The sequence below is a fragment of the Macrotis lagotis genome, chromosome 8 (genome assembly GCF_037893015.1).
Source record: "Macrotis lagotis isolate mMagLag1 chromosome 8, bilby.v1.9.chrom.fasta, whole genome shotgun sequence".
Classification (NCBI taxonomy): Eukaryota; Metazoa; Chordata; class Mammalia; order Peramelemorphia; family Peramelidae; genus Macrotis; species Macrotis lagotis.
Genome location: NC_133665.1, coordinates 183941396 through 183956805, shown reverse-complemented (window position 1 = coordinate 183956805; position 15410 = coordinate 183941396). Strand labels below are relative to the sequence as shown.

The following is a 15410-nucleotide window of genomic DNA, read 5'->3' as shown; positions in this document are numbered from 1 at the left end:
AAAAAACACAAAATAGAGTATGAAAATAACATCCCCAAACCATGCCATCTGTGCCCTGCCCATTATTTCTACCCTCTGCCAAAATCTGGACCTAACCTCAGAACCATTCTGTGTTGGAAGGAGTGAGCTTTTCCCTTGCCCAGAACCACATCTGTTTCTCCCTGGCTACTAGCTTGAAACTATGGCACTGCAAGGGAACTATCCATTATCCTCCACTGGAATGGAAGCATCTTGAGATCAGGGACCATCTTACTTCTGTATGTATCTACAGGACTGAGCACAGCACACACAGTAAGCACTTAATAAATGCTCCTCCCCCCTTGTCCCTATACCTATCTATCTGTGTGTCTGTGGAAGCTAGGAGGCACCAGCCCTAGAGTCATGAAGACCAGAGTTCAAATCTAGTCCCAAACACCTTCTAGCTGTGTGACCCTGGGCAAGTCACTTCACCCTGTCTGCTTCAGTTACCTCATCTGTAAAATGAGCTGGAGAAAGAAATGACAACCCCCTCCAGTATCTTTGCTAAGAGAATCTCCAATGGGATCACAAAGCTTGGATACCACTGAAACGACTGAAACAAAAACAATTTCTCTATCTCTCCATCTTCTATAGAGTTGGTCTTCTCTAGGGTTCAAAACTTGCGGCAACATCATGGGGCACCAAGCTGATAAGCAGAATTACTCCAGGATATGAAGAACCCCGCCCATTAAAAATGAGCTCATGTAGTCTGGTCCTCTATTTCACGGTCCTTTCGTCTTGGACTTTGATTAAGAAAAAGGATATTCATAAATACGTATCTGGCCTTTCTTTGAAGGTGCTTTTAGAAGGGTGAGCATTTAACTGTTCACTGCCCATGCTAGTTTTATAAGATGGCGCACCGTGATGAAGCAGGACTAACAGGATCTTGCCTTTGGAGAGTCAGCAGGAGAAGAATACAAAGCACTGTCTCCTAAAATTGCCCGGACAGATGGCACAACTTCCTAAGGATTGCTACATGGGAACATTTCACTAGGAAAGGATATGGGGCGGCTAGGTGGCGCAGTGATAGAGCACTGGCCCTGGAGACAGGAGGACCTGAGCTCAAATCCAGCCTCAGACACTTAATAATTACCTAGCTGGGTGGCCTTGGGCGAGTCACTTAACCCCATTGCCTTGCAAAACCTAAAAAAGAATGGAAAGGATAGCTCTCCCCCCCATCCTTTCTTAACCTAAAGGTAGAACATATAGGGCTAAACTTGGAGCTAAGAAAAACTGTGTTTAAAGCCCACTTTTGACTCTAGGTGTTTGGGTGCAGTCAAGTGACTTGACTCCCTGAGCTTGTTTCCTCATCTATAAAATTAGGTTGTTACTATTCAGACTAACCATTTCAGAGTCACAGTAAAGATCAGATGATATAATATATGGGAAAGCAAAGTGGATAGAACCTTGAAGTGGGAGTCAGGAAGCCCTGAGTTCAGATCCTGCCTCAGATAATAACTATTTGACCCTGGGCAAGTCATTTGATCCTTGTCTACCTCAGTTTCCTTCTTTGTAAAATAAGGATGCTAGAGGCAACTACCTCCCAGGATTGTTCTGAGGGTCATATGAAGTAGTCTTTGTAAAATGCTTTGCAAGTTTTAAAACATATTTCTAATTATTAGTAATCATAAAATATTTGGTGAACTAAAAACTAAATTAATGTGGTGTATAATATATTATTATTATTATTACAGAAAACATTTATTACAGAAAACATTTATTATTCTATACAAATTCCAAAAACCAGAGGTAGCTAGACGGTGCAGTCTTGGGCCTAGAATCAGGAAGATCTGAGTTCAAATCAAGTCTCAGACTTTCACTGACAGAATGATCCTAGGCAAGTCACATAATGGCCTCAGTTTCCTCAACCATAAAATGAGAAAAACAGTACACCCATCTCCCAGGAATGTGAGGATCGAATGAGATAATATTCCTCACATATTGCCTGGCATATAACGGGTGTGTGGTGAATGTTTGCTTCCATCCTCCCTATTAATTATTGGATCATGAGCAAATCACTTAAGCCCTTTGACCATTGGTTTCTTCCTCTACACAATAGAGATGACCATCTCGAAACACCTATTTCCCAGGGGATTGGGAAGGTCAAATGAAAGCAAGGTTTGTCAATGCCGTACAAAGGTGAGTTGTGATGATTGTTTGCTTGGATGGAGCTGAGACAAATGGTACTGACTCACAGTTTTGCTATGTTTCTTTTAAAATTTTTTTAAAGAACTTAATGATCTTCCTCTCATTACAAAACTCTCCGGTCATTCATAGGGCCAGGGACTCCAGTTGTAGTTTCACTGCTACAAAGAAATCTTGTGTGTGGAAATTCCCTTAACTCAAGCAGGTCGATGGTCTTTCTCTAGGAAATGTCAGAGGGTGGACTTGAACTCGGACCTTCCTGCCTTGATGGCTGGCTCTCTTTACTATCCCGAGATGCTCCTTGTTCCCTTTCTTGCCAGGGGTAGAACCCTTCAGGGGTAGAACCTTAGGGTTCAGGACAGAGTCTCAAGTCCATCTGAAATGCAGTTTGATCACTGACACAGATGAGAGTGGGGGGGCTCCTTACCTGCAGGGTCTGACTGAACCGCTTTAGCGGAGTGGCCTTCACAGGAGGGATGAGGTTTGCCAGCGACGTGACTCTGGACAGGGGCTTGACCCGTTTGTTGCTCGGCTCCTGTGGGTTTCCAATCAGACAACAAAAAAGGTCACTTTGCAGCTACTGACATCACATGATCATTGCCCATGCCAGAGCTGAGCTATGCAGCCGAAACACTCGGAGTCACTTGGGACCAAAGCCACGCTCACCTGGGCTCAAGGGAGAAGGGAGGAGGATGCTCGGCACTGGTTGTGGGCTGAGCAGGGAGGCTCCCCCCAGTTCCAAAGGCTTTGATCCTGAGCTTCCCACTTACATATGGCCACTGGGAGCATTCTCTGCCCCCATCCCCTCTCCCTCAAAGCCATCTCCTGCTCTCTTATCTAATGACCTTGTCATGAAAAGAAACCACGGTTCTTGTGTTTTGATTTCTTTACTCTTGTCCCCATCCCTGAGGTTATTCTGCATTCCATTCCTGTGTTTTATTTTTGAAATAGCCTGCATTTTTCTCCCTGAAGTCACTAAAAGGAAAACAAATGAACTTGCTGGGTTCTTAAGAATGCCTCTCTCTCTCTCTCTCTCTCTCTCTCTCTCTCCCTCCCCCCCTCTGTCTCTCTCGATGTTATTATTAATATCAATATTATTAAACATGACATTCACCGATGATAGCCACAAAACTTATTACGGAGAGGAAACCTACGGTGCCATACGATGACGTTTTACGAAACTGTGGAGTTGTGAAAGCTCTTGCCCAACCCGTCCATTTGTCCACCTGAAAGCGAGCCCCGGCCCCGCAGGCACCCCGCACACAAGCCCTCGGGAAGGACAAAGGGGGAAGGAAGCACAAAGAGCCTCCTTACCCTGGTCTTCCTGCCCTCCATCTGACACCGCACGGACCACGGACAGCACATGGAGAAGACGGCCGGGACCCGGAGCGCGCCACACCTCCCCAGCCTCACCAGCATCCTCGCCTGGGCCCCCGAGCCCCCGGGGGCTCATCTCTCCGTCTCGGCCAGGCTGCCCTTGAACTCGGGCTCCCCCAGCCGAGCCGGGGCCGGCCTCAGACCCGGCTCCCAGGTGAAGGGCCGCCTCGCCCCCCCAGCCCAGCCGGCATCTTGCCCCGGACGGGGGCCCCCGGAGACTCTTCGGGCTGGCCGCGCGGCGGGGCCGGGCCAGGGCCGGGGATGGCAGGGCCGGGCAGGGCGGCCGCCCGCGAGTCTCCCCTGGCCCCGAGGCAGGGGCTGTGGGCAGCTCTCCTGGGTGACAGCCCGCCTGCCGCCTCCCTCCCTCCCCGCCCCTCCCCGCCCCTCCCTCTCTCCTCCCCCTGGTCCCTCCTCCTCCTCCTCCTCCTCTCAGCCTCCCCATCCTCAGCTCCGCCCGGGGGGCTTCCTGGGGAGGTTCCGCCCCCACCTGTGGACAGGCCCCCGTCTGCCCCCAGTGCCTGGCAGGGGAGCCGGGGCGGGGCCCACTGCGCGGTCAGGTAAGGCGAAGGGCACACGTGGGTGCGGATGCTCTTGTTCAGTAGAAAGAGAAAGGATGTGTGTGAGCATGGGGGTGTGTGGGGCCCCGTTTGTGTACTGTGTGTTGTGCGCACATGCGTGTGTTCTGTGTGCTTGTATGGCGCGTGTGCCCATGTCCACGTTTGTGTACGGAGTGTACGTGCATGCTTCTGTGTTGTTTTGTGAATGTGTTGTGTGTGTTTGTGTTGCATGCTGCGTGGCTTATGTGTTTTTGTGGTGCTGTTTTGTGTGTGTGTGTGTGTGTGCGTGTGTTTGGGGCTGGGGCTTGGATGAGGCAGGGGGACAGCCAAACCATCCAGGACTGGCTCAGTTGTGGAATCCAGTTGCTGTGTCATCTTTTCTAAGGTTCTCTCGGCCTTGGCTGTCCACCAGGCGTGACGCGGGCCAAGCTGTCGTTTGGTTCTCTGCAGCTAATGCCACAGGAGCAATGGGCAAACCAACAGCAGGCAGGTGGCGGTGCTTGTTATATTGCCATTAAAACCACCCTCCCAGGGGATGCCTGCATGGACCGCCGGCATCAGGCCGGCATCACCAGGAAGTGGACTGGAGGGCCAGAAGGCTCGGTGCCACTGTTTGCCAGGATGACCCCCTCATGAGGCAGGTGCCAGTCCAGATCCGGCGATGAGAAGAAGATGCGGTTGGGTCTAGGGGTGAGGGTCTTCCTCCCTGACCCACGGAATGGGGATTTCCAGAGGACTGCTCTCACTTGTCTACACTAATGTTTCTGGGTTGTCTAAAGCCATACTTTTGGGCTGATGCTTCTGGATTTGATCAAAATGAAACCTCTCCTGAGGATGAGTGCACCCCAGAATGAACCCCCCCCCCCAGCACTGGGGGTGGCTTTGTATTTTTCCTTAAGATGGAAGAAAACCACCCTCAGATAAAATTCCCAGTCTGACTAGCATCCCCCTCCCTATCTACTAGGAGCAGGGCGAGGTGATGGCCAAAATTCTAGGCCAATTAACCATTTTTGTTTTCCCAAAGTGGCAGGTTGGCTCCGACATGACCTGAAGTGCACCCAGAACCAGCCACAGAAAATGGACTGGTCACGATTGTCAGAAATGAGATGAAGATGAGGATGGGAGGAAATAAGATACAGGGAAATGAAAGCCAAGTCGGGGTCAGGAGAGTTCAGTGCAAATCTAAATCCTGTTCTTTATTGGCTATGTGACCTTGAGCAGGTTATTTCTCCTCTCTGGAAGGGGTAGGATTGGCTGCTTTCTGATGTCTGTTCCCATCGTAGGTATGCGATCTTATGAAGTGATTTTTTCTCTAGTTACACATTGCTTCAATATCAGAGGCAAAATTTGAACTCAGACTTTCATTTCTCCAAAACTAACACTTTATCCATAGTAGAGTGGAAAGAACACTAGATTTAGAGTTTGGGGACCTGGGTTCAAATCCCAATTCCTCTGCCACTGGCAAGTTGCTTTCCTTCCTTGGGACTCAGTTTCCCCCTTTGTAAAATGAGAATGTTGGACACAATGACCTCTAGGATCCTTTCAGCTCCAGATTACAGTATCCCTTAATCCAGCACCATGGTTGCATGGAAGGACTTCCATTTTTCCAGTCTTCACTTGGCTGGGTCCCGTCAGAATCCCATCTAAGCTAGTTCGCGCACTGGTCCTGTTTTAAAGGTCGTAGTCCATATGAACCCCAACCCACAAAACTGGGGTTTGGGCAGAAAAGAGTCATGAGCTCTAGGTAGATGACATGATATATGAGGCTGTCCCTTTGTAAATGCTACAGTTGAGACCCCCAAGCCTTCTAGACAGCTAAGAACTGTCAGGAGGCCAGAGAGTTATTGTTTCATAAATGGCCTTTTTGTTTTTTGAAAGAGGGAAAAGGAGGGGGAGGAGATTAGGAAGGAAGTGAAATGGAATTTGAAAATGTCTTCTAGTTATTAACTGAAATGCAGAGACTACTAGGTGGTTAACTTCCAATGCAAACTCTCTCTCTCTCTCTCTCTCAGCACTGTGTATTTAGAGCTGCCCCCCACATCCCCACATACACACTAAAGCAAGAAGTAAATAAATTAAAAAATAAAAGATGTATAGATACGAACATTATATTTCCTGTAGATGTAAGTGTGTCTTCCAAGAAAGGAAGAAAATGAAGGAAAGAAGGGAAAAAAAGGAAGGAAAGAAGGAAGAAAGAGAGGGAGGGAAGGAGGGAAGGAAAAGAAGGAAAGAAAGAAGGAAAAAGAAGGAAGGAAAGAAGGAAGTCATGGAAATTTCCATCATACTGAGTTTGCAGGCTTTGTCATTCTTTCCAAAATGTTTAATCACAAAGCTAGCCCCAGAAAACTCCTCCACAGTCCCCATTTGCAAGTGCTGAGCCACACATTTTGTTCTTCTAGCCAGGAGGATCCTGGGGAGCCAAAGAGAGGGCATCTTTCTGTTCTCACAGTTTAGTAGACAAGCCATAGTTTAAAATGATGAAAGGTATGTGTTTGGGGGTGGCCTGGGGCTGGCTCCATTCAATTCTGTGCTAATATCCATAAGGGGTTCAGTGACTCTGTGATCTCTGCCCAGTCTGTGGGCAACACCAACAGCGCAGGCAGGACATGGAAGGTTGGCACTCAGCAGTGTAGGGTAGCTCTGGTAAACAATGCCTGGGAAGCTAATGTTAGCCAGAGCAGAGCCTCTCAGAGGTTTCACAAGGACCAAAATATTTACAAGTTCAACCTTCCCTTTCCCAGAGCATCTACCCAATTCAATGCCATCTGCAGTGTCCTTGGTATTTCTGGAGCAGATGACTTGAGCTCTCCCTATAACCCAACATAAACCTCAAAATATATTTTTTTCCATCAAACTTTGTTGGAAAAAGCAAATAAACAACCCACCACAACTAGTTTTTGCATGTTGACTTTCCTTGAAGATCTCAAGCTCCTTGGGGAACAGGGACTAGATTTTTGGGGGGTTTTTGCAAGACAATGGCGTTAAGTGACTTGTCCATGGTTACACAGCTAAGTAAGTATTAAGTGTCTGAGGCCAGATTTGAACTTAGTCCTCCTCACTCCAGGGCCAGTGTTCTATTCACTGTCCTAGCTGCCCCTGGATTTTTAAAAATTGTTTTGTTTTGTTAGCTTGGATTCCCCAATGCCCATGACTCATCTAGCTATTTGATGGAACACAGTGCACAACTCGTAATAGGTATTTAAAAAATAAATACTTCCTGATGGTTGACTGATTTAAAGAGTATCACACCAAGAATTCTGAAAATCATGTTCCTCATTTTTTGGGGGGGGAGGAGAGAGGAAACCCCCCCCAATTCTCTTATACTTTTTGCTTGGTTCAATTTCAGGACCTCTAGAGGTGGTCTTGACCAAAGCACAGTGTAGCCCACCATTTGAGGGTGATGATGGTGTAGACGGTTCCCACTGGGTTTAGGGGCTAATCCTCGTATCAGGTTTTTCCTGTTTGAAGCAGATAGGATTTCACCTTTGGCATCTAGGAATCCATGTAATGACCAGTCATGTTGTACAGAACACAATGGAAAAGACCAATTAGATCTGGGTCTTAAACCTAGGTTGAAGAGTTGTCATTCAATTCACCCAACATCAAAGAAGCCCCTGTTATATATAAGACACAATATTCCCCCCAATCTTCCTCTATTTGACTATGAATGCATTTTGTATATACTAATATATGGATTTACTGCTTTCCCCAACAGAATGTATGTTACTTGTGGACAGGCCAGTGTCTAGCTGCTCTTAATACTTGTTTGAAAAACAAAACCAAAGAGACTACCAGTGAGAGAGAACCTCTTTCATCCTGAAGCAGTCCATTTCACTTTTTTCTTACATTACACCCTAAAACAATGACTTTGTGACCCCCTCCTAGCTCTGCCTCAGGGCAGAAACAGTCTAGTGCTTCTTCCCTGGGACAACCCTTCAGATCCCTGATAATAGCTGTCATGTCACCCAACATCCCCAGTTCCTTTTCCTGATTTTCACGGGACACGGCTGTCACCATCTTGGCTGCGTTCTGGCTCATTCATGTCTTTTCTCAACTATGACACCTAGAATCAAACGTATCATTCTAGAAGTGGCTTGACAAAGGGACGTCCTTGCCTAAAGCCATGCCTAAATTGTTCCATTTTTCTCAGCTGTCAAATCACACTGTCGATTCCTGCTGAGATGGTGGCTCACGAGCTCACCAGATCTTTTTCAGAAGTCTTGTGATCTAGCCTAGCCATGGCTTCCCCATTGATTGGGTTTTATTTTTCTCATCTACACCTTGACTTAACCCACCCAAACTTTCTCCAGATATAAATATCCACATAACTCAACAGACTCCACTTTAATAAGCCAGGTGTCACCCCAAAGTTTTGGGGGGAGTATTTCTGCCCCTTGATAAACTTTTCAGATAACCTTTCCTGGACTAAGGGGGAAAAGATACTCCAGGAAACACATACCACTCATCTGAGACCACAAATGGAAACATTTCTTAGAACCAAATTTTAGTAACTTTCCATTAACACAGAACAGTATCAAGGTCCCCTTTGAGTCAAGACTAGGCTGGGAAGGCCAACATAATTTCCTTCAGCCACAATGAATTAATGTATAAGAATGACAATTCCCTTCAATTCAGACATTAGAGCCTGGATGTCAGATGAATTGAAAACCATTTTACTGTATTGATTTGTTTTTTCATCCTCTCTCACTCCAAAAGAATATCTTCAGCCTCCTAATTACCACATGCCAAGAAGTAAAAAAACAATCTAATAAAGGTCAACTTTGAACTTCTTTCAGGGAAAAATATGCGTGTGTGTGTGTGTGTGTGTGTGTGTGTGTGTGTGTGTGTGTGTGTGTGTGTGTGTGTGTGTGTGTGTCCTTAACCTATGGTTGCCAATCATCAGGAGGGAGAGGTTTCAAGGATGGGACATTTTACTTTTTTTTCTTCATCCATCACCCCAAAACACCAGCCCCTCTCTGTTTTGGGGGGCCCATTTCCAAATGGTGAGTCTTAGTAGGACAACTTCTAGCTACAGCACCTCACCTCCAAAGGCAGGGCTGCCCTGGAAGAAGGGTCAGTCCTAAGGATGAAATCAGAGCACTGAAGGGCATGCCCCACTCTGATGTCTGCCTCTACTGTGGCCCCTGTCCTGAATGCCCTTAGAATCTTCAGAGGCTCTACCTTTCCAGTTCAGTGTGACTTAGCAAAACCTATTTAAATACCAGCTAGTATTTATAAATGCTATTATTAGAATTACAGGACCAAAGATGTTCAAATAACAACAAAAATTTTCTAAAACATGTCCCTTCCAGTTCCCCTTCCCTATTTTAGCCTAGAAAAGAACAACTTTAAATTAAAATTAAAAAGGAAAGGGGAGAAAGGGGAAAAGATCATAAAATGTTGGGCTTGGGTTTTTTAACCAATTTCAAAAACTATATTTCCTGTAACCAAGTTTTTTTGTAATTCCAATTTGATTTTGTGCATTTAAAAACCATAATTCTTAGCCCTGGCCTGCCAGCATTTTGAGACCCCACAAAGATTAGGTAAATGAGGCCTGGATTCAAAGAAGGCCCACAGATAAGGATCACAGAACCTCAGTTTGAAGCACAAGATAAACCACCACCAAAAAATTCCCCTCAGATTAGATTTCCCCCATACCCTCTGACAGCCAACCCATCCAAAGCCCTTGCTACTTAAATGTGTAATATAAAATGGTTTTTTCCTGCCCATTTTCCTATCACAAAATCTACCAAGTGATATTGAGTCAACCCAACAAGGGTTTGGGGTTAGCACCAGTCACTAGGCTGGGCCCTGGGGAGCCCTCTAGGAGGTGCCATTCTCATACTACATGAGTCAAAAGCAAAGTAGACACAAGGTAAATTCCAAGTCATTTGCTGGGGAACACTGAGATGGGGAGGCCAGATCTCCCACGGCCTCAGTGACTCGGGAGGGACAAACTGCTTTTAGCTTTATTTAGTGAAAAAACATTATAGAGAATTTTGCTCCCCCCCGCCCCTATTCCCATTAATCCCAGTATGTGTTTCCTATCCCCAGCAGAGACAGATGACCTAGAATAACAGCTGCCACCTCTTTAAGTCCCTCCAAGTTTGCAAACTCAGCCTATAGGTTATCTTAGGAAGCCCCCTTTCCACTACCACAAAGGCATTAACTGCTGCTCTCATTGGTCCCATTTTACAGGTAGACAAAACAAGGCTAGACCAGAAGAGGCCACAGGCCCGGAGAGAGGCAGGGGCGCATACCTCCCTTTGCCCAGGCCATGGTCTGTTAATCGCTAAGCCATTGTACAAGCAGACTCTGGGTCAGGGGCCAGTAGGAAAGCACAAACTCCTAAGGGAACCCAGGCAGATTAGGGTTGTTTGCTTTGTGGACCTCAAGGGAAGAAGTCAGCCTTTGTCCTCGGAAGGGTGGTTTCCAAGCCTCAGCCTGGAGCTCATACGCCAGTGAGAGCTCTGCAGGCAGGTGGTACAGGCCTTAGCAAACAAGCCAGGGGCCACCCCGAAGAGGTCACCAACACCTTTGTCTCGGTTCAAGCTCTTAGCCCAGGTTGTTCCTACCAAGGAGAAAGACCTGGTGCTTCTGAATGGAGTTCACTTCTCTCAACAGAAAAATTGCCATTTCTGCAGAAAATGAACCCAGGGAGGGCAGGAACCGGTTCCCTTCTCTCTGTGTTGCCCAACTCCCCAGTCCTCACCCAGTAGATGGGCAAAGCTGACACTTTAGAAATGCTGGTTGATTGAAAAACTCAGGTCTTTTATACCTTAAATAAAGGGAGCCATTGAATAGGGTCTGGACTCAGGCAATTCACTCTTATTTCAAGGCTTCCTTTTCATCTGGGCTTTCAGTGACCCTTCTAGATCACTCCCTGCTTAGCTGACTACAAATGGAAAAACAGAGAACTGAGATTCCCATCTGTCTTATATCTCTTCAGATTATACTATGGTAGGGGTGGCACTGAATCCCGTGAAACGATTCGATCACAAGGGAGTGGGATGGTCCAGGGTCCTTGAGCAGAGCAAGCGAGCCCCTGAATCACTAGCGATTAGCAATATGGTCATAGGCAACCAGAGCTGTGCAGATCACCCTCACGCATGGGGCCAGTCCTTTATTGGGGACAACACATGCCCATCACCTGGTTCACCTTTTCCACCCTTAGCTCTATGGCGGCAAGATGATGAAGTGGATCAAGTATTCAAATACGACCTCAGATCCTTAACTGGCTAGATGAACCTAAGCACAGCCTCAGTTGCTCCATCTGTCCAATGGGACTAATAACACACACCCTATAGGGTTGCTATGAGGCTGAAATGTGTTCCTTATGTAAAAGTTTTTGCAAACTTTCGAATGCTTTTTAAGCCAACTCTTATTGTTGCTGGAAAAATTCCTAGAGAAACATTCTTCTGAGGGATCTCAGAGAAGAGAGAAAATGCATTGGTTGACTTGGAAGTAGCCGTGCCAGCTTGTAGGAATCATTGCTTCCTTTTCTAATTTTCCTCCAGGCAGACATTAAGTGTAAGCTCCTTGAGGGCAGGGACAGTCTTTCGCCTCTTTTGTACCCCCTGAGCTCAGCCCGCACATTGTTAAGTACAACGATCACTAGTCTATGATGGCTTTAGCCAGGCCAGTCCTCCAGGCTCTAAACACCCAACCCCAGCCCCTACTCCCTTCATTCATTCATCTCCACTTGGGACAAGTGCTGGCCACCTGTGCCATCTCTGAAAGATCAATGACCCTTGACCCAAAAGAGCCAAAGCTCTTTAGATTGGGGGAAAAAGCTTACCAAGATCTGCGCTGGCCCCTCGCAAATCCCCAAACCTCAAGTCATTATTCCTTCCCTCTTTTAGACCTAATACCTTCCTCTAGCCCTGGCCCTATCTCATTTGGTTAAGTGAAACAGCCTACATCTGCCAGCAGAAAATATATTAAGAAAACCCAAGAATTGATTTAAATTCATCTGCTTTCTTAGGTTCATCGTTTTAGAGTTGGAAGGAACTTTAGAGTTCTCATTTAGGCTATCTCTTTCATTTTACAGATGAGGAAACCAAGGCGTGTTGAGTTTCTTACTCAAGGAGAGTAATGGAGCAGAGCCAAAGATGGAAGGCAGATGCTGCGGCTCCAAAGTCAGCCCCCTCTTCATTGGGTCACATTGCCTCCCTTTTCTTCAGGGGCAGAGTAACTTCCTTAAATTAGTCCTAAGCATGCTTCACTGCCAGGAGGGCCATGCAATGACCCCACCCAAGCATGGACAAGGCGACTGAGTCTGTGGCTGGGACAACTCACCAGATGCTTCCAAAGCGGAAGGGCCCTAGAAGGGAGGGGAGAAGATGGGGCCATGCCATCCACTATATTCCAGAGAAGTCACGGACTGTCTGCAGCCCTTCTAAAGCATCTACTGCCCACGTCACACCAGCCTGCCTCTAAGGCACAGCTCAGCTGAATTATTTATGGCCTTGGGTTTCAGCCCTTCACAATACATTATTTTCCTAGCACTTCCAAAAGTTTCCTGGTCCCAGGAGATCAGTAATGGTCAAGGGTCTGGACTACATACACATACACATACACACACTCACACACACTTTCTCTCTCTCTTTCTCTCACACACACACTCTCAATACACATACATTCTCTCTCACACACATACCTATCACATACACACACCACATACACACAAACACACACTCTCTCTCTCTCTCTCTCTCTCTCTCTGACACACACGCACATCCCCTGAATGGATTCAGTAAAATATGGACATCTCTGAAAGTTTCAATAGCCTCAGTTACAAACAGACCTTCTTGGTGGTGCCAATAATATAAAACAACCTCTGTTGGAGATGCCATATTTCTGGCCAACATTTCCCTCCTCCATTGCTTTGAACGTTATTAGTTTGAGACCACGCTATGAGGGTAAGTCAACATTTGTCCTGGCCAAAGGCCCAAACTGGATATTTTATTAGTCTGCTACTGGTGAAGCTGGCCCGAGATGAAACACTTGTAATAAATATGTCTCAAACACTAGAGTTGGTAGGAGTGTCCACGCAAGGCCTCTTTGACAGGAAGTGCCTATTTCTTCGCCTCAGGCTGGTGTAGAAAAGCACACCCACATCCAGGCTCAGTTCCTTTCAGAAAGAGCCAATACGTTGCCTTCAAACCCATTTCGGTCATGCCTCAACACGGCTGTGCAGAGTTTCACGAGACAGAGGAAGCCACATTTGGAGCCCAGTGAGGCCCAGTTCTAAGCTGACCTTCTGTTCCTCAGAGACAGCCTCTGTCTAGAAATGGGGGGGGGGATCAAATCGCCTCCGTTTGACTGCTTAGAATGGAGTCTTCCCATAAAACAGCAGCAGCATTGGCAAGGCCTCCTTTGGGTACCAGCAGGGTGGGGAGCTGCCCCGGGCAGCCAAACCCAGCTAAGCCTGAAAAAGGTCACCCAAGGGATGATCTACCTGCCAAGGCCTTCTCCTGCCTCGGGCACCCTATAGGAAGCCGGACCTGATCTAGGGATGAGGGATGCTTCTAAGGCTCCTAATACTTTCCTCATTAATTTGTGTGCTGGCTTCTAGAGGTGGCATAGGATCTGGCAGGCTTCTCTCACCAATCTGCCAAATCAATGAATTGGGGGGAGGGGAGAAAGGCTAAATGATGCCCTGTTGGCCCATTCTGTTCCTCTCTCCTATTTAAGGGTGGAGGCAAGCATTACAATCAATCCTCCTCCCTTCAAGAGCTCTGGTCCTGGACTCCAGCCCAGAGAGAGTTCAGTTAAGCAGGGTCTGGAGGGAATTTCATCCCCTATTCTGGCTCAGAAATACTATGATTGGGGAACCTCTGAACCCAAATCTAGCCACAAAAAAGCCTCAGACTGGCTTCTCTGCCCTTCTGCAGTGTGCAGCAAGCCCTTGATTCTAAGTCTAAAAATCCATCAAAATTTCACTGTTCTAGGAGGTTCTAGAGGTCCCTATGGCCCTACCTATGGAGATGGTGCCACACTGGCAAACCAGCTGGCCTACTTCTTTTCCTAACATTTCTTAGGCTCAAAGAATTTTTTAAAAATCATTTTTGTTGGGGTAGCTAGGTGGTGCAATGGGTTGAGCCCTGGAGTCAGGAGGACCTGAGTTCAAATAGGACTTCAGACACTTAATAATGACCTAGATGTATGATCTTGGGCAAGTCACTTAACCCCACTGCCCTGCAAAAACTAAAAAAAAAAAACCCAAAAAACATTTTTGTTGATTTATTGTTTTTTTATATCACCTAAGTTCCTCCCTGTATCCCTTCTCCTTCTCAACCCACCCGTCATCCTTTTAAGATAGTTTTTAAGGAAAAAAGAAAACAAATCAGCAAAACTGATCAATACTACAAAATATATAATTCTCTAAAAAACATTCCCCACCCTGAAAGGGGAGAGAGAAGAGAAAGACAGAGTGTGAGTGTGAAGAGTGCGTGTGTGTGTGTGTGTGTGTGTGTGTGTGTGTGTGGTGTGTAGTATATGTGTGGTGTGTGTGGTATGTGTGTGTGTACGTGTGTGTGTGTGTGTGTGTGTGTGTGTGTGTGTGTATGTGTGTGTGTGTGTGTATTTTCTCTTCTTTAGGTCCAGGCTTGTCCTTAAGGGCTTAACTAAACTATTCAGTGTTTTTTTGAAAAAGCCAAAATTGGAGTTTTCAAAGGGACTAGAGGGAGAGTCCTCCCTGGCTGGGGACACTCTCAAATTGGGGAACAGAGAGGAAGGAAGCTGGGGTAGAGACAGACACTCCTATATCATCTCTCTCATGCAAAGAGGCTTTCATCTGCTCTGCAGGGAGGGGTTGGAATACCCTCCAAACACACTGGAGAATGGCTTGTGCCAGTCTCCTGGCCCCAGAGGTCTTCAGGATTGCACATGTGGTCCCAGAGTCACTCTCAAGTACTTTTGGGTCTGAGAGACTGGCCCAAGACAATCTCCAGTATGCTTTGGGGGGATTAACAACTCCAGGGGAGGGGTGCAACAGGTAAGATAGTAAGCTATCAGAATCAGAAAGCCCTGAGTTCAAATTCAGTTTCAGACAGTTACTAGTCAAGTGACCCTGGATAAGTCACTTATTCTCTATGGATCTCAGTTTCCACAAGTGCAAAATGAGAATAATACCCAGATGAGATAATGCATATTAAAGCACTGGGCACACTTTGAAGCACTATGTAAATTTCAATTATTATTAATTATTAATATGATAAATAATGCAGAGATTGTATTATAAATAATAAATATTCTTTATTATTATATTATTTACATTTTCCATGAATCACAGTTCTTTGAAATGAGAGT

At 46.4% G+C, this 15410-nt stretch overlaps 1 protein-coding gene across 8 annotated transcripts in view; it reads right to left on the bottom strand.

The window, feature by feature from the left end:
• Window positions 1-15410, bottom strand: part of ARHGEF3 (Rho guanine nucleotide exchange factor 3) — a 281901-nt gene that overhangs the window by 40762 nt on the left and 225729 nt on the right. For 6 of the 8 annotated variants that reach the window (XM_074199129.1, XM_074199130.1, XM_074199131.1 and 3 more), the window contains one exon: window positions 2591-2698. In XM_074199129.1, the coding sequence (XP_074055230.1) occupies window positions 2591-2698 (108 nt within the window). Of the gene's footprint in view, window positions 1-2590; window positions 2699-3477; window positions 3584-15410 lie in introns of those variants that run through there. The other 2 variants (XM_074199132.1, XM_074199137.1) reach the window with 2 other exon arrangements.